General features: G+C 35.4%; 2 protein-coding genes across 13 annotated transcripts in view; one reads left to right on the top strand and one right to left on the bottom strand.

The window, feature by feature from the left end:
- Positions 1 to 1880, top strand: part of LOC306875697 (leucine-rich repeat flightless-interacting protein 2-like) — a gene marked incomplete at its 3' end in the record, with an annotated part of 38185 nt that extends 36305 nt beyond the window's left edge. For all 12 annotated transcript variants that reach the window (XM_079426394.1, XM_079426395.1, XM_079426388.1 and 9 more), the window contains 3 exons: positions 260 to 339; positions 450 to 554; positions 663 to 1880. In XM_079426394.1, the coding sequence (XP_079282520.1) occupies positions 260 to 339; positions 450 to 554; positions 663 to 770 (293 nt within the window). The remainder of the gene's footprint in view (positions 1 to 259; positions 340 to 449; positions 555 to 662) is intronic.
- LOC306875699 (uncharacterized protein) overlaps positions 558 to 26625 on the bottom strand; it is a 35662-nt gene continuing 9594 nt past the window's right edge. Inside the window, exons 2-25 of the mRNA XM_079426400.1 lie at positions 25934 to 26063; positions 25325 to 25492; positions 22162 to 22299; positions 21674 to 21825; positions 20797 to 20900; positions 20452 to 20644; positions 19482 to 19613; positions 19210 to 19353; positions 18738 to 18876; positions 18505 to 18658; positions 18259 to 18395; positions 17925 to 18036; positions 17066 to 17129; positions 12407 to 12613; positions 12146 to 12291; positions 11933 to 12051; positions 6460 to 6584; positions 5663 to 5760; positions 4919 to 5055; positions 4299 to 4423; positions 4036 to 4181; positions 3669 to 3771; positions 3123 to 3259; positions 558 to 2596 (exon numbers count right to left, since the gene is read on the bottom strand). Coding sequence (XP_079282526.1) covers positions 2476 to 2596; positions 3123 to 3259; positions 3669 to 3771; positions 4036 to 4181; positions 4299 to 4423; positions 4919 to 5055; positions 5663 to 5760; positions 6460 to 6584; positions 11933 to 12051; positions 12146 to 12291; positions 12407 to 12613; positions 17066 to 17129; positions 17925 to 18036; positions 18259 to 18395; positions 18505 to 18658; positions 18738 to 18876; positions 19210 to 19353; positions 19482 to 19613; positions 20452 to 20644; positions 20797 to 20900; positions 21674 to 21825; positions 22162 to 22299; positions 25325 to 25492; positions 25934 to 26063 — 3231 coding nt within the window. The 3' untranslated portion in view covers positions 558 to 2475. The remainder of the gene's footprint in view (positions 2597 to 3122; positions 3260 to 3668; positions 3772 to 4035; positions 4182 to 4298; positions 4424 to 4918; positions 5056 to 5662; positions 5761 to 6459; positions 6585 to 11932; positions 12052 to 12145; positions 12292 to 12406; positions 12614 to 17065; positions 17130 to 17924; positions 18037 to 18258; positions 18396 to 18504; positions 18659 to 18737; positions 18877 to 19209; positions 19354 to 19481; positions 19614 to 20451; positions 20645 to 20796; positions 20901 to 21673; positions 21826 to 22161; positions 22300 to 25324; positions 25493 to 25933; positions 26064 to 26625) is intronic.

The raw sequence follows: 26625 nt of genomic DNA, 5'->3' as shown, positions 1-26625 counted from the left end.
CTACATTGGTTGCCTGTTTCTGTTCACATTCAGTATAAAATTTTGTTGCCTTCTTCTGATTGTTTTGTTGTGAAACTGAGTATTTGTGTTGTGCTTTCTGGTTTTGCTGCTAAGTCAGTGTGTATTTATATGTATGCATGTACTGTACTATCACATGAATTTATGATTAAAGCTGTTTATGTATTTTCTCCTTGTACAGTGACCTTGAGCTTGGGAAAGGTACTTTATAAAACTTCTTTGTAAATGTTCCTTATTTCAGGGGATGCGAACAGACAAATCAATGACCTCAAATTTAAGCTCGTCAAATCAGAGCAAGAAGTCACAGCACTTGAACAGAATGTGAGTTCTTTTAATATATTTCATATTTAATAATTGTAACTCATTTTACTCTTCTAAAACATGAAATAGTGAAACTTTTGAAGTGTTTTTACTTGAAATTCATGTTGTAGGTCACAAGGCTCGAGGGTCAGGTGACGCGTTACAAAGGTGCATCTGAAAATGCAGAGGTGGTGGAGGACGAACTCAAAGCTGAAAAACGCAAACTGCAGCGAGAGGTACAATAGCCCAATAGCTCTGCTTTTATTAAAAAATATATATACAAAGTTATACTTACATGTACATATAGTAAAATGAATGGCTTGCTCAACTATTTTTCATGGTAGTTACGCTCTGCACTGGACAAGATTGAAGAGTTGGAGTCCAGTAACAGCCACCTCTCGAAAAGGCTTGAGAAGATGAAGAGTGGCCGAGGCACAGCAACAACTCCCTAATGGTTTCAGATCTGTCCCATAATCTGCCCGAATTCACCTTCACTGCCTATCCATTTCCCATTGGGCATTTTCCATCATTCTGCACCTTATGCTAAGTTAATAAAACTATAAACAAGCCCATGAGAACCCCGCTACGTTATATCATGCAACCGTGCCACTTCTTCCTGTTTATTCATTTAGGTTGAGTTCTTCTAGGAGAACCCAATCAGGACTTTCTGAAGGATGCAGGACGACTCTTAGTGTGCTTCATTCAAAAGAACAAACACTAGTTAAAGTTAGAATGGTAATTGTCACATGTGAATGTTGCTGAATTGATTTGAGCGTAATGTGCAAGGCTGCCTGAGATTATTTGAAGGATCTTAAAAGATACTCTTTGGAATTCGGAATGTGAAGATCAGGACAGGTTGTCTAGCTCTAGGAAGTCTGGATGGCCATTTGTTGGTTAAAGACACCTGTTGCTTCACTAAGACAAGACAGATGAGTATGTGTGATTGTGCGTGTTTGATGCTTTCATGTGTTCCACTCGCAAAGATATTTTATTAACACTGAGTAAGCTAGATCTTCCTTATGTATCTGAAGCCAAAGGTTCTGGAGTAATATTGAGGTCTCACAGCTGGTTTTTGCCATGTTTTTATTTTTTTCCTCTGAATAGTCTACAATGGTCTTCCTAACATGCTGTTCCCTATATGTCAGAAAGACTAGTGTGACAAATGTGGATGAATACTGATTCTTAGTGAATTTTGTTGTTGTATTGACACGGATAATTCAACCACCTGACTGAACCGCACAAATCAGGAAGTTGTTCAGGGATTTCAGGTTAAGCAGCAACTTTTGGTGTGGTTGCCTTTGACAAGATTTAACATTTAACAACCTCCAAGTGATGAAAAAGCCTGGAAGATTCAGAACCGTAGCATCCTGTCCAAACCAATTATGAGGAATGATGTTAGCAGAAGCATTAATTGTTGAAAACTTGTAATTACAGCACCATTTATCACCAGCCTGGAAGAGAGGCGACTCCACTCCGTTTACAATGCTTTAAACCATTTGTAGGTTAACTTTATGAAAACTGTATGAATTTATGATCTGAAATAAAATGTCCATTTTAATTTAAGAAAAGTTGTCTGTATACATTCCCCTTACATAATAGTGACACCCATAACACTGGAGAGCGAGGGTACTGTGAACCAAAGAAACTATGAAACTTTCTAAATGTGCGCCATGTGCATTTGTGACCTGAATATAAAATAAAATACAAACATGCATATTTGGAACCTCAGAATACTTAAACATACAGCAACCAAGACCATTTAACACACTTTAAACCGAAATAACAGCAACTCTACCCCTCATACACAAGTTTCCTTGGACATTAAAAAGATGTCAACTGTAAGAAAAACTTTTTAATTTTCTTAAACGAAACTGAAAATTAAGTATTTCTTTGTGAATTAAAGATTGAATCAAAGTTTTTTTTTTTTGGCAGAAACCAGCTTTCATTATAACCCCTCTTGAATAACTTCAAAATTCTAAATTGGATAAATAAGTGAAGATGGATAAACTGAACAACATATGCAGTGGAATTTTGTAATTTCTACTCGTGAAATATAAAAAGCTGCGCCCCACAATCAAAAGAGAATGAATGTGATGAAGAGAATTGTGTGATTATTATAGTGCAGCTGAATCACTGCCAAAACAATATCTACTTTAATTAGGGATCTGTTTCCTCTATCTGGGATGTACGATACTCCACAACAGACTTTTTCATGTTCTTATCCGGAGTAAGATCTTTGCAACTCAGTGGCTTCCCTGTTACTGGATCATTATGGTTCCTGCAAAAATAAGTGAGGAAAAAAAAAAAAAAAAAAAGGTTATCTTTCTACTATACACCTCCTTAATATAGAAGACAACAATAAAACGAGAGACATCCTTTGATAGACACCACCTATCTGAGCATGCAAGACAACATCCTTTTTAATAGCAATTCATTACCATATATGTTCATTACCATATGTTGCTATGGGCTTGTCTGTGGGCCTCGGTCTAGTAAGGAACCCTGTTATTCATGTTCGTCATCACAGTCTTTTGCAAATCTTAGTTTCATTTAGAATGTTGGTCAAAGGCACCTTGATATACCCTAACATTTCCTCAAGGAGTAAACTCACTTTCCCAGATGTTTTCTGTACCTCAATGGTGCAACTCCTCATGAACAGTAAGAAAAACAATACAGTTCCTCTCTGAGCACCTAACTCCGACCTCTAAATGCACTAACACAAATAAATTGTAAACCACTCTTCTGAACAAATATCTAATGTACTGCAAATGTACTTTCTCAGAGACTAATCCATTGAAACTTACTTCTTAAGATATTCCTCAATGGCTCTTCGCTCATACACACATCCACCTTTGGTCTTGACTGGATCAACGAATATCTTCCCTGACAAGGGACATACCAGGTGAGGCGGCACTTGAACTTTGCCCTCACCTATGTATTGCTGAAAATCAGATTGAAACGCAAAAAATAAAAATAAATAATCATTGGTTATTTTTTTATTTAATAAATATCATAAAACAGGATTAATATCCTAACAAATATGTACATATAGGAATTATTCACAATTTAATTTACTACAAGTGTACAGAGCTCAGATTGCTACATTATTAAATGTATCATTTTATCCTGTTGAAATATTTGAGGGGGCTGCTCAAGTACCTTTCTATATTATAATCATATTTTAACAGACTTCAAAAATATATTTTTTCATTTGTGATGATTTTTTCATTTGTGATATTTAAAAATATGATTATCCAGTAATGAAATTAATTGTCCTTAAATTCATAAACATGATTCCTCTGCCAAAATCTGGGCTATATTTGTTGGTAATTGAATGAGAAAGAATTGACCTTTTCAATGGATTCCATGGACTGACATGCGTTTACTGCAGTGTTGTCTTTAGCTGCCTGCTCATAGATTTCTTTGCTAGTCAGGAATTCCTCTGCTAATATGCTGAAGATATGATAGACAGTGGACAAAAATACATGTATTCATTCATTATTTATTGTATCCTTAAGTTTATTACATTATTAAGAATCGGATCAGCGCTAAATAAAGAGATAATGAAATGCATTTTACAATTTAAATAGGCTTTACTCTCTGTTCTGATTATATTAGGTTTGTTAAGTCCATTGAATGATAATAAAAAAAAACTTCAAAGATTTAAAACGGTAATGAAAACAAAAAAACAAAAACTAATGAAGAATAAGAGGCTACCTGTCTAATGGATCTTCTGCCTCTGGGAGTATGAGAAGTCCATATACAGCATCCAAGATCTCTCTCATAGTAACATCAGCCGAGTAGTTTCGATCAAATATGTTGTGGCAAATCCTTCCCACACTGTTGATGTTGCAATGATAAATCTGTACTGCAGTTAAGTACAAAATACTAAGGTGTTCTGCGCTCTACTCTTAATATACAAATCAAAACCGAAATCAGTTTCTGAAAATGACTGTGACACTTCTAAGGCTTAAGGATACAGGAGTATAGAATCGAACAGCAGGTGGTTTCACTGGATAATCACAACCAAACTGACAATACAGCTCAAAGATTCCATTCTCATAGGGGGTTTCAGGCGGTCCTTTCATGACAATCCTCCAAAAAGCTGAAAACATTTAAGTGCATGTCAACAACTTTATTGTACATTTTACTTGTATGTGTAACTTTGACTACATTTAATTAGAGGAAGCAACTGACACTATATCCAAGGATTAAGTGGCAGATACTCAAACCAATTAATGTGTTACCAGGTTTTTGAGGATTATGGCTGTTTATGTGAGCAATACACAAAGAAGCCTCTACCCACAAACAGGAAGTGTAAGGTGGTTAGAGAAATGTACATTTTAGGCTGCATACTGAATAGTAAAGATTAACTGCCTTACAATTAGTCAAGTATCAAAAACATTAGTTTTGTAAAGATGCAAGCAACCTAGTTTGGTGTATGCCCCCAGTTACTGATATTGTTCATTATGATTTAATTATTGATCAAATTATTCACAATTACTGATGCACTTCATTCATGAAAATCTAACAGCAGGAGAAACAGCATGAACGGTCTTATTTTGACCACAAACGTAAAAGCAGATTTAATCATACTTACTGAAATCGGTTTCTGAGGGATACACAGAACAAAATGGATGGGGATCACAGTGAAGACTTTTCAGCTCTTCTATGATCCGTTTATCTTTCTCCATGAAGCGGCCTGACTTGCATTCTCGTATCTTCTTTTTTAGTACACTAATAAGGAAATTAACTGTATATTAGTATGTAGTATAAAGACAGTTAGGCTATCATAATATTCCCTATAATTTAAGATTGTGTACTATGGGAATATTTACTAGAAATTTTAAATAAAAGAACCGTGTTTTTATATAACAATTGTCATCATTTTGTAATCGTAGTAATTTTGCACACAAAAAAAAAAAAAAAAAAAACTTCTGCACTACTTGAAAACAGGTCACATCACTTTCAGTTCAGGTGTTTTGCTTCGTTAAATATAGGGCTGTTTTACTCCATGTCTACAGAGGAGATCCCAAAGATGAGCAATATGGCTCTACATATTAACAACTGTGATGGCCATTTGTCAAGTCTGACATCACATGTCATAGTTTCTGGGTCCAAACACTATTTTAGATCTCAAATGCACACTAACTTTTCAAAAGCTTAGCTATAAATGAACAATATGCCTGCATGAAAAAGAATAAAGGCTTAAACCTGGAAACTGTATTTGATGCGTCACGACTTAAGTGGATCGAGCCATATCAAACTCTTGTTCATGTGTTATTTAAAAAAATTAAAATAAATAGTGGACTTGTGGTCTGAATTTGTGGACAGTCAATAATACTTCTCTGTCCTGGCTGCTTTCTCCGTGATTTGAGCAGGAATCTTCATTTCTGGTCTTTCATCATAGCCATGGGTAGCAAAACTTTTGGTCAAGTCTTCCTATTGATAACAAATAAAACATTTTTTTTCTAATCTAGCTGTTGATAGACATTTTCCACAATAACTGCAGGTATTTGCAGAAATCATTTTTTTTTGCACATACATGTTTACCGACCCAAGTAAAAAAAGTACTATATTTAAAATACACTGATTTCAAACTAAGTATAGTTCAAATCTATCAACATTTTTACATCAGTAAGTCTTGAGCGATGTCAGTAAATAATTAAACTTTATTTGGAGTACTTGTGCACAATGTACATTTCTTGATATTAAGCCTAAAATGTGTTTTAATGTCACCATTGATGAGGATTATATGATCTTTGAATAATGAAGGTTTTTTAAAGGAAGATATTTAAAGTGTACCTGAAGTATACTTGCAATAGCTCCACTTTAGCACAATCAAATATATTTCAGTTCATCTTTAGTTGGACTTCAAGCACTACTTTAGTTCCAATTTAGCAGACTTTAAATATACCAGTTTAGTAAAGTACAGCTGCAGTGTATTTTATTATTTCCATAAATATGTAAATTAATTTGTAGTATACTTAACATGAAATAAATTTATTTCAAATACATTTTAGTATATTTATTTTTCACTAGGGGAGGTTATGTAAAGAGAGAGACTTTCATTCAAAAATATAGGAATATCCATTATCTGTAATGTAAGGTAGACAACAAGTAATGGCTTTCATTTCATACCTCTGTTTGTACGGAAGAAGCAGGTACCCTTGCTCTCTCTGCCCTCAGCTCCATGGACAAGACAGTTTCCATCTCAAACAGCCTTAGGGCAGCTTTTGCATTCTCAGGCTTAAAGCAATAGCCACCTAAAATCAACAGAGAAAGCCACAATGATATGTCAACTAAAAATGGATGTCATCAACAAGTGCACACTCCTTTGAGTTTTTAACTACAGCAGTTTAAACTCAGATTTGGCTAGTGCAAGGAGGCCCTACAGAGGTGGACAGTAGATAAGTATTTTTACTCTACTTTAAAAGTACATTTTTATTTTTATTTATTAAAAAAGTATCTGTACTTTATCAGAGTGTTTTCATCAGAAAACCTTTACTTCACAACATTCCAAAGCATAATATTGTACTTTTTTACTGCACTGTTTCATATTAAATATCATTTAATACTTAATTATATTAGAAATCTAGTACTTTCTTTTACTCAAGTAAAAGTAACAAAGTTTTACTTGAGTACAAGAAAGTGCTACATTTTTAAATGTTCTTAATAGTAGTAATTTTATTTGTCACATACATAATCATACAGAGTATAACCAGCACTGAAATGTAGGTATTATAGAAAAGATACAGCTTGACATGAGGAGAGGGGGAGAAAAAAAAAATAATTCACAGACTATATTCTTATGAGAGTACAGTGTGAGAACAGAAAAAACACCCCAGCAACAAAAAGCACATAGTAACAGGGAAGACACACGACTTGCAACGGGGGATGGGGGGGGGGGGGGGGGGGGGGAATCCAGTTCCGACAAGCAGCCATCCGGTCCTGCAGCCATTTCCGGCACCGGTCAGACCCGCCTATCAGAATGACGGTACAAAGCGGCGAAGGCGTTGGATGGGGGTTTGGGAGGTGAGTGCGTATCTGTATATGTGTGTGTGTGTGTGTGTGTGTGTGTGTGTGTGTGTGTGTGTGTGTGTGTGTGTGTGTGTGTGTGTGTGTGTGTGTGTGTGTGTGTGTGTGTATGTATGTATGTGTGGCCTGGGAAGTTGGCACACTGGCATTCAAATCAAGTTGCCTCAGTCCGCAGATTGTGAAAGCGACACAGCAGGTTGCCATGGAGACAGCCTTGATCAGGACCCCAACAGAGTCAACAACAGCAGGTGTCTGGAAGGGGGGGGGGGGGGGGGGAACGCAAGAGAGTCTAACTGCAGTGCTCTTCCCGGGGAAATTTTCCAGCTTTGACCTTGTCCGAGGTTGCGCTGGTTAGGAGAGCCAAAGAAGATAAGATTGTTTGGTCTTCGGGCGAGTAGCCGCATTCCAATTTCACAGCTACTCTCTTAGTCCATTTCTGGTCTCCAAATCATCAATTTTCCTTTAACCGTGAGCTTCTCCGTGATGGTATCCATATTGCGGTTAAGTATTAAAGGCAAACAAAACTTTCATTTATGAAATGTACTTCAGTAAAAAAGTAAGGTATGGAATGTAGTGAAGTAAAAGTTTTCCAAAGAAAAACACTGATCAAAGTACAGATACCTTTTTAATTTTCTTAAGTAAATACTTCACAACTGTCCAGTCCACCTTTATAACATCCAAAATGTAACATCTCATCCCAGGACTCATTCCCCCAATCACCGTAGGGAGTCATCTTCCGACTCCACATCCACCATTTACTTCCGGTTTCTTTTTTATATACTTTATTTATATGGATCGCAGATCCACAATGGCCTTCATAATAATATTAATTCATAATTATTTAAGAAATATTATAATCAAAGTTACATTTATGCATGTTAGAGAATAAGTTGAATATGGCTTTTTACTCTCTAAGAAGCTGCTCTCATTGTGTGTGTGACCATGCACGATAAGGTTTAGGGCTGAGGCAACTTTGAAGATATGTGTTTCTCTGCGTATTTGTGTTAGTATCTGTCTGTACAGGGAGAAGCTCAGACAGTCCAGGACAAACATTCAACTGCCGATGTCCAGCGTATCAGATATAGGTCTTTGGAGAGACGTATTGTGTCGGACCTCTGATCACTCATCACCAAAATAGTGATCAGAAGACATGCTTCAAGCTTGTGTCCATATGTGGAAATTGCAGACCTGCCAACCTTTAACGGGGTGGGGTGAGGGGTTCATAGAGCTTTCATTTTTTGTGAGGAACTGCTGTGGGGCATGGACTCTTTTTGGTTTCTTTTTAGGTCTGCTACTCTCTCCCTGTCAGTGTCCTCATCCGATGTCATGTTTTTTTTTTTTTTTTAGCTGCAAGGCATGAACACACACACACACACTTTTCTGTCACCGAGCACATAACTTTACACTACTTCGCCAACTTAAATGCCTGGTGAATAGGCAAGCTAGCTTGAAAATTATGTAGTGTTAGGATAACGTTATTCATGTTAAATATTTCCCAAAAGGTCTGCTCTCAGTCACATACTACAGCTGCACGATTCTGGATAAATTGAGAATCACAATTTTTTTTGTGCGTCTCAAACAGAGATCAAGATTCTCACAAAAAAAATAAAAATAATGTGTGACAAAATATTATTGCTGCAGTCTATTTAAAAGTGTTTAATTTGAACTAATTATTAAACCCTTAAATTAATATGCATTTATAATATATTTAGTTATATTAAAATTATGAAAAAGTGGTTTGAATGAATGATTTAATGTCTCACTCATAAATACTTCACTTGTTTCTTTACTGGATGAATCAGCGTTTTTGAACGAATCTCTTGATTCAAGTCACTTTTCGCTGCCTAGTGGCGAAACAATGCACTCGACACCAACGTTATTTGAAGCGCCAGTTAACTTTCAAAAAGTCTATTTTGATCGCTACCATAAACAGTAGGGGTGTGCATTGGCACTGCCCTCACGATTCGATTCGATTACGATTCACCAGGTAACGATTCGATTCAATTCGATTCTCTGATGCATTGCGATCCATCAAAATTCTACTGCACACAAGGCAAATTTTTCATCAGTCATGAGGCAATACAAGCAGATATTAAACAACAGATTTTATTGGCTGCTATGTGTCTCCTGTATCTTTGACATAAAAGTTATTAAATAAAATAAAATGTAATTAAATAAAATGGTACAGGGTATTGGATACGGCATTTTCAAACCTGAAAAAGAAAACAATCAAAATCAGTGCTTTCAGTGCTTTGAATGAGAAATGTTTCTCTTCTCTCTGCTTAAGAACCATTTGAAATTAAATAAATAGAGCAATAAAATAACAGCCAACTTTTTTCAGCAGTGAACAAATATTTTTTTTTTTACACACAGTAAAATAGCAGCTCTAAGACAGGCCACTTCCTGAAGTCCTGTGCAAATATTAAAATAATAAGTAGCACTATTTTAACAACAACCACCCAGGAATAAAAATATTCAGTGCATCAACACACAGTAACCACTTATTACTGTGAAACTTTTTTCAAGTAGTAAAGTGCAAACTATTCTCAACAAAACAGCAGCTTGGCAGCTTTAAGACAATGGCAAAATATGCCTGCCCTGATCCTACATCACATCAACTGCATAAAACAAAATATCAAGATGTGAAATACAGTAATGTAAACCAAAAATAAAGTGTGTAGGCTAGCCTACTACCAAATTTGTGCAAACAAACAACTTCTTCCGTCCGAGTTCAACATCACCATCATCAACAATCAGTTTCAGAGTGAGGAAATGTATAGTTTAACCTAAGCCTACATCATAACTTCTCACTGTTTAGCATTTGGCAGATTTTACACACCGCGTAAGACTTGTCTAGTTTCCTATTCACTTCATAAAATCCAAAATGTGCCCAGATGTCCGCTTTCCAAGCTTTAGGCGCGTTTTTAATAACCCGTCTATCGCGGTCATCTCCCTCCGCCTCAGCCATCTTGCCCGTTGTTGTTGTTATTCCCCCGGAACCGGAAGTATTTGAAACTTCACAACTTTATTTTCCGCCAGAAAATAAACAGTGACATAATCGATTATGGCACTTTGCCGCATCGATGCTGAATCGTTCATGCCCCGCATCGCGATGCATCGCCGAATCGATTATTGTTGACACCCCTAATAAACAGTGTTTATATCTGAACTAGATATAACTTAACTTTGATCCCAGTATTTCTGTGATAGTATTATTTCTGTATTACAGTAATTTATATTGTGTAGTTGAAAAGACTGTTTGTGAAGCTGTTACCCAAACATGTTAACTGTCTGTTCTGTGTCAGCACATTGAGGTCAAAATGCGTGCCCGCTACACAAAATGCATACAGGTTGGCTGGTCTGAAATTGTCCAAGTTTATCTAGGTTTTGGAATCAATCAGAATTTTGCTGATTATTTTTTTTTGCTGAATATTGACGCAATTAGCAACCTCTGTCAGGCTATAATTGTGGTGATTTTTGTATTGTAAAGCAGAGCGGCCTACGAACTCCACGCAAGTATTGACGCCAACTTCTGTGGATGAAACTGCAAACTATTTCTTCAGTAAAATTTTTTTTTTAAAAATCGCAATCTGACTCCTGGTCTTTGTTCATCACACCTGGTCCATGGGTTTTAACTGTTATTCCCCAATACAGTAAACCATGCTGATGCAAAGCATTACCAGTTCTACAGCCTTTGTTTCACGATTATTAGATCGCATTCTGTTAATGATTTACCTTGCCTTTTCTGGATCTGGATTAATGTTTTAGATTTGTTTGTTGGTGGAGGGTCTCGTGTTATTAACCTCTACATTACCCTGACCACAATTCCCTGCCTAAAGTTTGGATTTGTCTGTTTGGTGTTTGATAATCAAACGTCTTCACATGGACTCTACTGCACCTACTGCAGTCGCAAGATTGTTACATAAAACTGCCTAATCTGAGTCCTGTGGAAACATCTCAACTCTGGCATTATCGTACCAAATGGGTAGCATGGTGCCTGAAACTCAACGTTATAAAAACTTGCAATATAATATTGGGAAAAATGTAAAGTAAAATTTTAGTTTGCATACATTTTATAGATGTTAACAAATTTATTTTTTTCCTTAATTTACAGATCTGGGATTTTGCTGTAGTTTATTTTATTGCCCTCAATTTTAGGTAATTTGTTAATGTATTGTGCTGTTGTCTGTATTGTGCATTTATTGTTTATCTGTATTAGTCTGGGCCTTATGGCGTCTTGATTGTTGATTTAGCAGATTCTAGACCATAGCTACAGTGCTGTTCTGAGAATTGTGTACTAATACAGTCACACTATTGGGTCAGACTGGTTTTATGTACCAGGATGTTCAAAAAAGCAGAAACAACTTTTATTCTGTTATTTACAGAAATACTGAAATATTTACTTAATTTATGAAAAAAAAACCTTTATAACTTGCCTTATAGGTTTGATAATAGTTTGACCAAACATATCTATAAAATAGACCCATATAAAAAAAAAAAAAAAAAACATTAGCATTTTGAGTTAATTTTGTGCGTTAAAAATGAGTATAAGAGAAAAATGTTAATACACACAAACCTGTTACATAGCTGATTCCATGTAAAACAGTGTTATCTGCCTTGCCAACAATAATTGCATCGACCACAATATTGCTGGCCATCAAATTTCTGGCAATGGTGACTGGATTACTCATGGAACTGTAGATTAGACAATAAATGTTATCCATAATCATTTTAGTTGGTGTAGTAACATTTTAAGACCATCAATTCAAGTAGTACAGGAAACACACACCTGAAATCGTTGCCATCTGTCAAACACAAGATGCGACATCTGCATGCTGGAAAACTTTTCTTGATATCGTCAAGCTCTGAGATACCACGAACAAGTGCATCATATAACCTAGTGTACCCAGATGCTTCAATAGCATGCACTTGCTCCTACATGAAAAAGAATAATATGCAATACATTGATTCAAAAAGTATACAAGTGGCATTTATCACAAATGTTTTTTTTCCTTTAATTGAGATAATGGTGTAATCAGGAGAAAAATACCTTGAAGGTTTCCAAATTTTCTGTGAATTTAAGAAGAGTTTTAACTTTGTCGTTAAACATCACAAGGCAGATGACATGCTGAAAATCATATGACATGCTTCGGTTTGAAAAGCTGTCAAAGATTTGCTTGACAGCATCAATGCGCTTCATCTGACTGTCCGTGTCATAACATTCTTCCATCATTGAAGAACTTGAATCAAAGAGCACCTGATAAAAGAATTAATGTATTAATTTGAATTAGTAACTTGTTTTTCAACGTAAATTATGCACTCTAAGTTATATAAGGATGTTTTAATGATTACTTTATGAAACCATAGAGCTTTCAAACAATTCAACACTTCATGCTTATAAGCAGGGCCTAAAATTAACACTCGCCAAGCGCCAAATGAGTGTAAAAATCGGCGTTGGGGAGTAGATGTAACAGTGTCAGTCGCCAGTTGGCGGGTAAAACTTTTACGAAATATAACAATGCAATGTAGAGAGAACAACAGTTAGTTTTTAAAGAGATTCGCCATTTCTGACATAAGCGAATAAAATTATCTTTTCCAAAGACAAGATCATCATGATTATAGCTGTTCACAAGCGACAAGAGCGAATCAAATAATAGATACAAACGGACTGATAAGGTCAGCGCAGTGTGATGGCCCGCTTGTCCCTGTACGGTTCTTATAACTTTTACCTGAGAAGATTTTGCTGCTTCATTTCGGAAGATTTAACTTTTTTCTTCATAACCCGAGAATGTGGCAACACATACCTGGGGTTACGCCGCAGAAACGGTGCAATGAAGTAGGCTATAGTTTGAAAGTTTGCTCTCCTCATTTGGCTGTACACAGACGCAGCCGCTTTAGTGCACCAGTAGCACTTCAAAAGACGAAGACACACACAATTGTCAAAATATGCGGTTTTGGCAAGTTACCTCGTAAACATAGTCTTAAATGAGTTATAAAGTCTTAAATGACCGTAAAGAGTTGAGAAAATAGGGTGTCAGATCCGCGTCGTGCCCATCAGGTTTAAAAGAGACAGCGCTGATTTTAAAGTGAAGCCTGCTGAAGTCTGTCATTGATGTAAATTAAAGAACAAAAGAAAAAGAGAAATCACTAGACTGCTCTAGTCGCTGATTAACTTTTGTAACTGAATAAAGATTCATCTGTATAGTTTATGCATATACAATTTATAGTTTATGTGAAGATGGTTTTAAAATCACTTCATATTTCAGAGCCTATTAAATGTTAAAAATAATGGCTTTCAATTATACTGTAATGTTGAATGGCTATAATTAATAGGTAAAATTGATGGAAAATGCATTTAATAGAGACACCAGTAGCAGTATCGGTATTAATGCTTCATTAATAATAGGCTACTTTGTAAAAAGATGCCATTAAAAACATTTAAAATATACTATCTTTATGTTGTTTCTCCATTAATTTGGAGGTGCAATGTGAAATTACGACAATATAAATATGCGACAAATCATGAGTACAGAAAAACATGTGATTACTTTTTTAAATAGATTGACAGACAGCACTAATGTTAACCTTTTATAGATTTTAAATTTCAATTTAATTTCTAATTTTATAGAAGCCTCAAAAAGAGATCAAGACGGCCCCGACCCCCTTGGCCCCCTTCAAATTTTCTGTTCGATAATCCGGCCCTCAAATGAAGCTAATTGAATAGCCCTGCTCTAATCCGTTAACATGGGTGCGGGACAAAATACGCACCACATACACTGCAAACTAGGGGTGTGCGATATGACGACTTTTGAGCGTGGGCGATAAAAATGTCTCCACGATCTGCTTTTGAAGAAATACGCACATTCTTTCAGTTGCAGTTCTGGCGCCACGGCACTGTACAACGCTACATCCATTCAGTGTTAACTCAGCGTTAGACTTACATTCACGGGACACTGCACTTATCCGCAATCACAAAAGTACATTATTTGTGTGTGTTTTAAAGCCTTGCCGGTTAAGCTTGCGTATTTTTTTCAGCGTGCATGTTAAAAAATGAGTGCATTCACACCGGGAGCAGGAACAAGCGTCAAGCAGGAGCGTCGCGTGAGCAGCAGTGCCGCGATCTTTTCGGCGCCGAGTCCATTTTTGCTGCGACACTTACGATGAATTAAAGTCACAGTGCATTGTTTTTGATCAAAATTGACCTGATTAACATTAAAAATAACAAATTTCACCATAAAATCATGTAAATGTGTTTCGCGTTTCACAATCACCACATGCAAAAATAAAATGCACGAAAATACATCACTTTTTTAGAAATAATAAAAAAATTTTGTTTAGTTATACTTTCAACCCCAACACCTAGTCACACACACACATACTCACACAAACCATGTTGGCTGTCATGTATGTTTTGTTGACCCTGGTTACTCTGTATTTGATTTGTCACCTGTAAATAGCATGTTTGCTATCTCACAGCATGTCTCACATCAATTCACATCGATAATTACTAAACAATAGACGCACCTTAATACAAAATAAATAAATAAACAAACAACAACAACAGTATATACATAAGCACACAGCTACAGTGCATGAGTCCTTTCTATTTTCCAGAGGCCAATTTGAATCCCCGATTCTGATTTATTAAATTTTACAGACTGATACACAAAAGATTTTACCGCATGTAACATAACCAATTCAGTCTAGCATATGCAACTCTAAGCCTTCTGTTAGATGGCAAAAATGAATATTCCTCATACAAAATGTGAGAAGGGTCAGACATAATTTTTCCTGACAGGGTTAGCAATGTGTGTATACACATCTTGAAAACTTGGCTCAAGTTTATTGTGTAGACTACCTAATATATGTTATTTACATATGTGTGTTTGGGACAGAGGGGAGGAGGACACGGTCGGATCACAGAGTATGCTGGCCATATCATACATCAAAGCACATGGCACATAATATGACAAATGACTATACTCGTATGTACTGCATGCAGTAAGCCGCGGTTCAGCTTGAGCCCGTACACCTGAAGCGCGCAAACTAAAAAGCCTGTCTAACAGCGCCTGATTACTCAACTAAGTTCTTTTGAGCTAATACTGTCAAAACACACAAGATTTACATATATACTCAGTTGGTTATGTCTAAAATGAAAGTAAACAGTTGAGAGAAAATGGATGCTGCAGGTCTTAAAGGGACAGAACTAAACATGCTGCTGACTGTAATTAAAGGGATAGTTCACCCTAAAATTTAATTTCTGTCATTATTTACTCACATGTTGTCCCAAACCTGTATTAAACTTATTTCATGTGCTGAACACAAAAATTGATATTTTGAAGAACGTGGGTAACCAAACAGTTGCTGGTCCACATTGACTTTGATAGTAGGGGAAAAAAATACTATGGAAGTCACTGTGGACCTAATAGCATTTATGTTCAGCAGAAGAAAGTCATTCAGGTTTAAAACTAATTTTGAGTGAGTAAATGATGATTATAAATATAAAAGACAATCGACAGACATGTGAAAGAATTTTTATTCTTTAATGTTAAAAACAACAAAGAGAGAAAAATATAACTCGCTACTCTTGACTGAAAAAATAGTTACTTTAATAAGAATCAATCTATTTAGTGTTTTATTTTTATATTTGTTCATTCAATTTCTTGAATGCTCCTGGTAAATATGCCTATTGTACCTAAAAATAAAACACGGTTTTATTTGTATATTATTTGTATCTTTGTTCTTATTTTTTAATAACAAAAGATAAAATGATAAAGATTTTAATCTTTGCCCAGTTGGGCGTAAATATCCACCATTCTTTTTTATATTCTGTTACCTTGAAAGGATTTGTCTTTATTATAGGGAAATTAGTGTGGCTGTACTGCTCAGACAAAATAGTAAAACCAACATGGCAAAGAATCGTGAAATCGTGATATTTCTAAAAACAAAATTGTGATATATTTTTGCCATATCACCCACCCCTACTGCAAATAGAGTATGTGTGAAACAGGTGTAACATGATGGACTGCTCCGTTTGCCATTAAAAATGTGGTTAAATTATGTTAAATGGTTAAATATGACCCAGTGCTGGGTAAATATTGGACAGAACACATGCTGGGTTGTTTTCAACCAACAGTTGGGTTAAATGTTTAACCCAAACTTCTGGGCAGCAACCCAACCGCTGGGTCTAAACAACCCAATTGCTGGGTTCGTCCATATTTTACCCAGCACTGGGTTGTATTTAACCCAGCATTTTTTAGTGTACACAAAGGACAAGAATCTCAACGTTTTTAGGACAAAAAGGACAAATTAAAAACATTGTAAATAGGTTTAGTCATTGTAGTTGTAATAAATGCCTGTTTTTGCAAAAAGAGTTTCATGGCCGGTAAAAAAAAAAAAATGTTTGGCTGGTAAATTTTAATCAGGTCACCGGCCATTGGCAGGTGTGGCAAAAAGTTAGTTTTAGGCCCTGCTTATAAGTGAACATACAAAAATAATGATTTCATATCTGATTAAATAAGTCTATTAACAGTCTTTAGCACCTTTTATGTGAACTGGCTATGGGAAAAGAAGCTTTGTGAAGCACTGTGACTTTCCTCAAGAAGTAAGCGTGTACCAAACTGCTGTGCCCTGGCACAGTTAGGGATTGTAGCCGTTTGAAAGTGTAGAAAACAATTACAAAAACTTCTAGTACTTCTCTAATACTTACCACAATTGCCTCTTTGGGGGTTTTACTGACTTCAACAGTGTTGTCAGTTCTGGTATCATTGAGTCTGAATGGGTAAAATTGGAAAAAGGAGAAAGTTATTTGTACAATTTGTACTGTAAACCCTACAAATATGTAAAATCTTAAAAGAGCAGCTTAAGTCAATTTGAAATCTTTTTTTTAATATAAATATATACACAAACACCTAGCTGATCAGCTCATTTAAAAGGTTTTCAATGTTTTTATTGTTAGATGTTTAAATCTGCTATCTTTGATCCAAATTATTTGCAGTTTATTTGTAAAACAATATGCAGAATCCTATGGACCTTTTTCACATTTCTGGTTTCGCGGCAGCAAAGTCATCACAGTTGGGTTAATTTGAAGATAGGTGAATGAGAGTACCACAAATGTATTTGTGCATTCACATTTGATCAAATAGCAAAAGAAAAACTCCACAATAGTGTTTTCCATGAATTTCAATAAAAGAAAAAAAATATTGAGAGAGACTGATAAGGGCAGTCAGAAGAGAGAACAATGTCAAATTTACCATCCTTCCCATAGACGCTGCATTAGAAACACCCTCACATTATCGTTAACTAGTTTTGTAATTTGATGCAAAGGTGATATAATACAGTGTTATAATAAAAATGAAAAACTTGAGGATTTATAAAGCTGATTATCATTAAACGCGTCATCACAGTCTTGTGAAAAGGGTCCATTGGTAAAATCGGCAGTAAAATACCCTATTAATAAATGTTTAAACTGAATAGGAAAACTTAAGTTTACTCCGGTGAATTGGCATTTATCAAAGTACTATAATTACATAGCCCCTGTCTGTTATTTATGGGGAAAAGATACTTACATTTTAGCCAGATCATTCACATTTTGTGTGTTCACACTTCCAGACAGACAGTCGTAAACCCAAATCTTAAAGGGGTCACCCTTGTCTTTGTTCAAGTAAACACCTAGATTATCTATATAGATAAACAATGTTAGATCAGAATTGTTAAAGTGACAACACTGATATATTTTGCTAATATAAACAGGAAAAAAAATCTTATCAGGTTTTTAACACTTCGCAACCGAAACTTATATGCAAATATCCTATTTATGTTGTTTATTTGTTGTATATTTACAGTATAATCAATTGATTAAACAATCTAGCTATTAGCATTCAAACAATATAGAAATTGAACCTTCACTGAGATACACCAGCAGAGGACCCTCAGTTCCCATATTTGCCAGTTGCAGGGGTGGTGTGACCATCAAGTGACTGAACCGTTTGACATCCTCAAACATGTCTGAAAATGTTTTCTTGTGTTCAATCTGAAAGCTTTAAAAAGGCATTTTGTATAAAAATGTAATATTGTTTTACATATCCAATATTATTAATAAAATATATTTCTCAAATTATAGTTTTAAGACTCCTAAATATGACATACTTGCAACCTTGTGGGGTGCTGTTATAAAAGATCCACAATGGAAACCTATCAAACGATGGCGGAAGACTAAGCAAAATTTTCTCGATATCTGTAGCTCTTTGGATCGATGACTCCTGTAGATTCACCTCCTCACAGTTTGGAATTTTTACACCATCTAAAATAAAACCTCACATTATGGATGTGGTGATAAATTGAGATGATGGTATAACAAGCATCTTAGTTCCAGCTTTTACCTGTGATTTTTTCCAGTATGTATGACCTGTCAAATACTTCTGGTGTCCCTGGTACTCTCACTGGCTCAGACAGTCGCTGGCCAGTAGGATAAGCTTTCAAGGAAATTGTAGCATAGATCTCCAGATCAGTACTCTCATTCTGAATTGAAAAAATTAAAATAAATTTAGTGACTTAATGTAACAATGTAAATCTAGTATCTGTGAACATAAGACCAATACAGTGTATTTTTCTTAAGTGATAAAGTTTTTTTGTACAATATTAATAAATATGCATTTTATTTACTTTTTCTTTTAAAAAATTGTAAAGTTCATGTGGTCATTTAAGATGCACATTACAGTCTGGTTATTGGGAAACAGGCTGCAGTACTTGTACTTCATGCTACCGGAATGAAAAATAGTTCCTGAACAGCTTCTGATCTGATTTATGAAGTGCTCTTTCAAGAAAAAAAAAAAAAAAAAAAAGCAAACATACCTGTCCTTGAGTAATCAAGTAAGCCCAGCAAATATTTGCATATTCAAAAACATCACCATCTTCAATGACCTTTGGGCCTGATCTTTCATTAAGACCTGGTAACAACTCTCGGAAAAGAAAGTAAAGACCCTCAACAACAGCAATCTGAAACGAAAATATAAAAGATTTATATATTAACTAATACTGCAATGACAATTCACTGTATATCAGTGTGTGAAACTCAACCCCGTTCTGTGAATTATTTGCACGCTTTATAATATACAATAACCTACCTTTTGGTTTCTAGTTACATGCAAGTTCCCACAGATCATTTGGAGTAAACTTTGAGCCAAAGCATTGCATGCACTCAGTCTCCTAATATATGCAACCACTTGCTTAAATTCATCTCCACAGTGTCTACGTTTCTAAAGAAAAAGACAAAATATTGAATCTTACCAATAGTTGCACTGAAAAATAAAGCAGTAAGTTTTATCTGAATTTTGGGTCCCACTTTATATTAAAAGTGGCCTTAACTACTGTGTATTTAAATTTAAATTAATCATTTGGCACAATGCACTCCATGTACATGCATGTTTTTACATTGTACTAATATTTTTTAAAATACCTATATGTAACTACATCTGTAATTAATTTCTGTAATTACATTTATAATTAGACTGTTAACCCATCCCTTACACCTTAACCCACCATTAAGCCGACTCATACCACCAAACTGCCCGTAACCTTACCCGTATCCCACCTTAATGGCAGCAAAAGTGTTTTGCAATACAATACGACCACAATAAGTACATTGTACTTATTTTTTTGATGCAAGTACATAGTTAAGGCCACCTAATATAAAGTGTGACCGAATTTTGCAGCTGCTGGCCTCAAATCTGCTGTCAAAAAACAATTATTGGTAATTACATTAGTTGTGGACCAGTTGGCTCCACTATTCTCGTGGTTTGAGTACCGATGTGTCCATAGATACAGATGATCATCTTATCAGGGTGAATGTCTCTAATGACATCAAAAATCACCCAACATCTAAATGCATAAATAAATGAAACCGCCTTTCTAATGAGCAAAAGCTATAAATGTAGCTTCTACTATATAAAAACCAACCAACCAACAAGATTGGCCACAGTTGTTTATTTTTATTTTTTATTTTAAGGTTTGAGCTAAACTGCAGCGCAATATAGATCTAAAAATGCAGGTTTAGGGGTAGGGTAAGGGGATAGAAAATACAGTTTTTTAACATACAATGGCATAGAGCGTTGACAGAAAAACACTTAGGCCTTTCTCCGTTTGCTTCACTGAGGGTCTGACATCTTTTTGGAACAAAAGACTTTGACTTGGCTTCTCATTATCAAACGATGACAGAGAGAAATGTAGAATTGAATCCTCTGTGATTCCAAGCTCATTTAGTTTGTCAACATGATTATACTCTTCGCCTCTGTGGAAAAAAACCCATAAAAGACCAATTTAATCTTGGAAAACAATACTGAAAGATTTTTGATATTTTAAACAATATAGTAAATCAGAAGTAAAACAATAATTAGCATGAGCATATAATTATGTAATCTCATTAATATGATCATCAGTGACCTGATGTGAAGAACTGGTGCTGGTATACCACTTTCAAGAGAAAGGCGTAGTGTCACATCCCTCAGTGTATCACTTTCGAGGTCAACTTTGATTTCAAAGTCTCCCTATTGAACAAATATAATAAAAACAAGATGACTGATGTTGATGTGTGACCATGGACCACAAAACCAGCTATAAGGATACATTTTTTGAAATTGAGATTTCCATCTCAAAGCTTTACATTGATGTATGGTTCGATACAACAATATTTAGCCGAGGTACAACCAAAAAAAAAAAAATGAGAAATTTGCCTGTAAAGTGGTCCACGTTCTTAGCAACGCATATTACTAATCAAATTAAGTTGACACATTTATGGCAAGAAATTTACAAAATATCTTCATGGAACATGATCTTTACTTAATATCCTAATGATTCTTGCCATAAAAGAAAAAAATATTTTGACTCATACAATATACTGTTGGCTATTGCTACAAATATACCTGTCGCATATATATTTCAGATGGTTGTAACACAGGATAAGATTAACGCATCTGAAAATGAGTCACATGGATGAAATGACCAGCATGGATGAGCACCATCCTCCCAAGGTGATTGGAGAAGTGGTAAATATATTTGTACAAATACAAAAGGATTTGACTTTTGGGTTAGAATTTGATTCAGTATCATGTTAAAAGACAGAATGTAATGGGTAGATTCTTCTGTTTACATTTGATGCATTACACTGTTAATGGAAAAAGCAAAAAAAATGTATAACATCCATCCTTAGTTCTTTTCTACCATTGACATTACATTCCAATTGTGAAATTTATAGGTTTGTTTTGGTGAATCATTAGATTTTCAATTTTTGATTAAGGTCATCATACATCAGTAGCAGTACCTGTAACATTATGTGACAACGGATGACACTTGGTCCGTCATTTCTGATGTCGGCCTGTCTTTGTGTCGGTGGTAACTCTGTTAAATTTTCCCTTGGTGTAAATATGGCATACAGTTCACTCCCACTTGCAATATGTCTGTCATTCAAAGACCCTGTAATAATGAAGATATAAAGCATGCAGAGAAATTAAATTAGTGAACAACAAGCAGAATTGCTTTGATCTGGATTTCTGCATTGAATATTTTTTAAATGTTGCCTGATCTTAAATTAATTCACAATAGACGATCTGACTAAACGAATAACACACAAAAAATTGTTGTTTTTTTCCCACATTTGTACTGAATACAATGAGTAATCATTATTTGATTTTCTGTAGCTGCTTATAGACTTTTAACCAAGACATCACATTTGGCGTTGGAAACAATTGTCTCTACATTTGAAATAAAACAATGTTTGAAAATGATCTTCAAAAACATTCGAACACCTACATGTGTTGAAAAAGGGGTCGTCAGTCAAAGGCATACCATCAGCAGTGTAAAGGCATACAGACATGTTTCTGTCAACCTTGTTTTCATGGCAGATTCGCAGCATTAGATCCTCCACTGTATTTTGTGAGGGATCTATACCTGCACAATGATAATGGGACAAAAAACAATCATTGTAAAACTGATAGTTCTGGTCCTTAATTATGATTGGCTAAACTAGGTTTAAAGCTATTGTAAAATACTCTATACACACACATACCTGTCACATTATAACAACAAATTATTACATTTTTGTTCCCTTCTGAAGTGAATCTACGACGCGGCGTCTGGAGTTGATGCTATAGGGATATAGATGCTATAGTTGATGCTACCAATGTCTGAACACGTGTACCAAACACACCAGTTCTATTGGCAGTCTATGACATCATGAGCTATAAGAAGAGAGTATAAGAGGGCACCTGCAAAATACATCATTAGCTTTTTTGTCTTCAGGAGCAGTAGCAAGTGTTTTCGGCAGTGTGCGCAGACGTTTCATTACACCTGAGGACACACAAACTCTGCGTGATGTGTCTTGGCCTAGAGCACACGTGTGCAGCTCTCGAGGGAGCAGGATGTGCACACTGTGACAAGTTCATGGCTCCATTCACATTTGTCAGGCCCTGTGAATGCCGAGGCAGAGTGCTGGCTACAGGGTTCACAGGTTGAACTTGCTTAGGAGGTGCTGGCCAGTTCCCGGTCTCCTTAAGCCAGTTCAAGCAATCTGCTTAATCTGGAGGCATGCTCTGCAGGTTCCTCTGATCCAGCAGAAAGCATGTTGCTGATGTCTTCCAGTTCTGAAGAATCGGAAGCGGTTCTTCCTGACATACACTTAGTGTCCATCATTAAATGGGTTATTATGGGTATATAATTTGGCAGTAGGGAGCTGACCTTTCTATTGCATCTCTTTTACCAAGATATCGTACCAAACTATTTATATTTTTTACTTTAATAAAAAAACACCTTGCTTCATTTCCCATCCTTCACCGAATATGAGTAAAGTGAAAGTGATGTGATGTGAAGCCAAGTATGGAGTCCCATATTTGGAATTTGTGCTCTGCATTTCACCCATTCAAGTGCACACACACAGCAGTGAGTATTGAACACACACCATGAACACAAACTCACAGAAGTAGGCAATCATTTTTACCTGCCCTGCAAGGGAGGGCGGAAGGTTGTAAAGGCCAGGGCTTCCCTTGCATTAGAGCATCAAAGCCAAGATACCTTCTTTTGCAATTAGAGAAATTGGGCTCTACGAGTGGCTCCAATAAGCAGTCTGAGTGTCAAATTTTTGCAGGCATTCCCCATAGCATAACTCCAGATGCCTCATCTTGTTCCCCTTCTCAGGACACCATGGTTAGTCGTAACCTAGATGTTTGTGTTTATTTCATAAACTCTTATAAAATGGTTACCTTACAAAAGCAGGTCTGAAGGTAAATAAAAGAGCTGTTGATTGAATAAGTACGGCGTTTTCTTTACTCGAGAAACTATTTATAAAGGCTAATGTTTTTTTTTTGTTTTTAAGGAGCATTTGTTGTCGAGTCACAGCCAAATAGCTTGTGCGAAGCGCTGAATCTTTTATAATATGATATTTTGGGCAAATAACAAAAAACTGAGCGCTCACATAATGACAGAAAACTGTATAACCGGAAAGTTCACAAAAAGGTAAATGCCTCTGATGTGCCGGTAATGACGGGAAAAAAAAACATTCGCTGGTCAAAAACTTTGTATTTGGTGAAATGTTAATATAATGACATGCAACGACACAAATAAACGTAGCCTATCTGTAGGCCTATACATTTCTATGGGAACACTATACAATAAGATTTCATTAATGTATTAACTAACATGAGAGAACAATGGACAATACATTTATTACAATATTTATGAATCTTTGTTAATGTTAATGAAAATACAGTTGTTCATTTGTAGTTCACGGTGCATTAACTAATGTTAACAAACAACTTTTTATTTTAATAATGCATTACTAAATGTTGAAATTAACATTAAGATTACAAAATGCTGCAGAAGTATTGTTCATTCTAAGTTCATGTTAACTACACTAGTTAAGTAATATTAATTAAATGGAGTTTAAGTGTTTACCCTTTGTATAAATGTATCTGTACAGCAGGGATACTCAAATCTGCCTCGCGAGACCCACTTTTCTGCAGAGTTTAGCTCTAACCCCAATCAAACACACCTGAGTATGCCAATCGGTGTCTTCAGGATCATTAGAAAATCACAGATAGGTGAATTTGATCAAGGTTGGAGCTAAACGCTGCAGGAAAGTGGATCTCGCGAGCCAGATTTGAGTATCACTGCTGTATAGCCTACAATAAAGCCACAATACCAACTACCAATAGGCGGTTTCCGGCTGACAGCAAAGATTTATTTTGCCTTTGTCACAATGAGGTAAATCCAGCCCTGTACATGATACTGATTTTTGTTAACAAAGTTGTTTGGAACAGCGGTTGAATAAACAATTAACCTGAACTATTATGCCTGTCTGTCTGCTTGACTGACAGTTTTATTGATCACTGAGAGAGCATTGACTTGGTATGATGCTGGTTCAATATAAAAGTTAATTTTTTAAAACTAGCTTCGATGTAGTAAATCAAACATGCAGTTACTGTAGCTTAGCTTGCTACATTTCCCAGGGCTGTAGCTTTAGTGTCGTGAAGCTTCATTTAATGAAGAGTAACTGTTAGCTTCTCACTACATTTTCCAAGTAGCTTGCCCAACACTGGTGATACTAGGGAAATTATTGACTTTTATATGATACATTTCTTGTGATGTTCCTCATTTTTTCATCTTGGAACTCATGGTAGATCCGTTTTGAAAGGTTTATAATGTTATTTGTAAAAAATATTTTCTTTATTTTGAAGATGTTGAAGGAGACCATTACATTTGAAGACCTACTGTTCCTCAAGTTTTGAATCAAAACATTTAATTGGATAGAGGAAGTCAAGCCCTAAATAAATCTAGATATGTTCTTAATATCAAGTATGATATGTATACTTAAAGCAAGCATATGCATCTTTTGACATCTCTCAGTGCCCTTATTACTGTAATTGTCTTTTAGAATGAGAAACAACATTCTGTTTATGAAGTGTGAACTATAAAGATTTACCAGTGATCTCTTGTACCCCAGGACATTTTGGAAATCGGTAGGATATACGAAATGAATTAAGCGACTTCATTCCGGGCATTCCTCGCATCTCCGGAACTGGTGCATTGCCAATTCTTTGCAGGTAAGCAACCATATGTTCATACCGGTTCCTCTCTGCTTGTGAAAAATCTTTTAACAAAACAAAAAGAAAATTACATGTAATATTCAATACGGACGTGATTGGTTTCATGAGAACTTGGAGGGGAGAGTGGGGTAAGATGCCAGTCAATATTGTAAGTTGGACCTCCTCCCCGTTTGACCATTTAGGAACTGCCAATCATCCTATCTGTGATTATCTTTGAGAGAAGACATGCACGTCCAATAATTTTAGACTTATTACAATCAAATATAAAATAGATAAATGTTTTACTTGACAAGGCATTTACCCCATATGGTTCAACATACACTGACATAGTCCCAATATAATGCACTTTTGTGCTAATAGATAAAGTGGTCTTTTTTGAAACCACCTTGTATAATGTCATGCATTATGATGTATCAAAATAAAAGATATTAACAGAACAGATTTAAGTTAGCCAAACAATAACCATTTAAGAATAGAACTCATACCCATGCTTTTTAAGGTCACATCATTGATGCTGTCAAAAAAATCCAGTTCTTCTTCAATCCCAAGATCAATGAATTTTTTGTAGTATTTATCCAGTCTGAACTTCTGAAGTAATTTGAATATTTTATCCATCTGAAACACACATGAATAATATAAATCAGTAGGATTCTTTCTATTAACAATATATCAAAAACATAAGTTTTGTGCAAAGGTTAAGAAAGCAGTTTTATCTTATCAGAATTCTCGGCCTGAGTCCGAATGAAGTCGGTGTCTTTTTTTTCTCTCTCGCTTCCCCATTAAACAGCTGCTTTGCAGCTATTAAAATAGTCCAGTTTTGTTTTTATTGGCAAAGTGGTTATATTTTGTTTTGTTTCTTTATTAGGTTAATTTAGAAAAATGTTTCGAAAAGGTTTTATTTTCGAGTTGATCGCGTTTGATCAATTTAGCCTTCTCAAATCAACACCAATTGCCTAAAATACAAAGTTGAGTCTAAGACTGCTTGATATGGCAAAAAGCATAATCACAATTATTTTGGTCAATATTGTAATCACAATTATTTAACATGATTATGAGTGGGCCATATGACCAAAACTTTATATAAGTAATTAATATATTAAATATAGATAGTGATACATATCAAATATATATTTCCTGTAAATAAGGTTGCTATGACATCTACATTGTAGAAACCAGC

The sequence above is a fragment of the Barbus barbus genome, assembly GCF_936440315.1.
Source record: "Barbus barbus genome assembly, chromosome: 10".
In the NCBI taxonomy this organism is placed as follows: domain Eukaryota; kingdom Metazoa; phylum Chordata; class Actinopteri; order Cypriniformes; family Cyprinidae; genus Barbus; species Barbus barbus.
The sequence above is the reverse complement of the archived record's forward strand: the minus strand, read 5'-3'. Positions and strand labels throughout refer to the sequence as shown.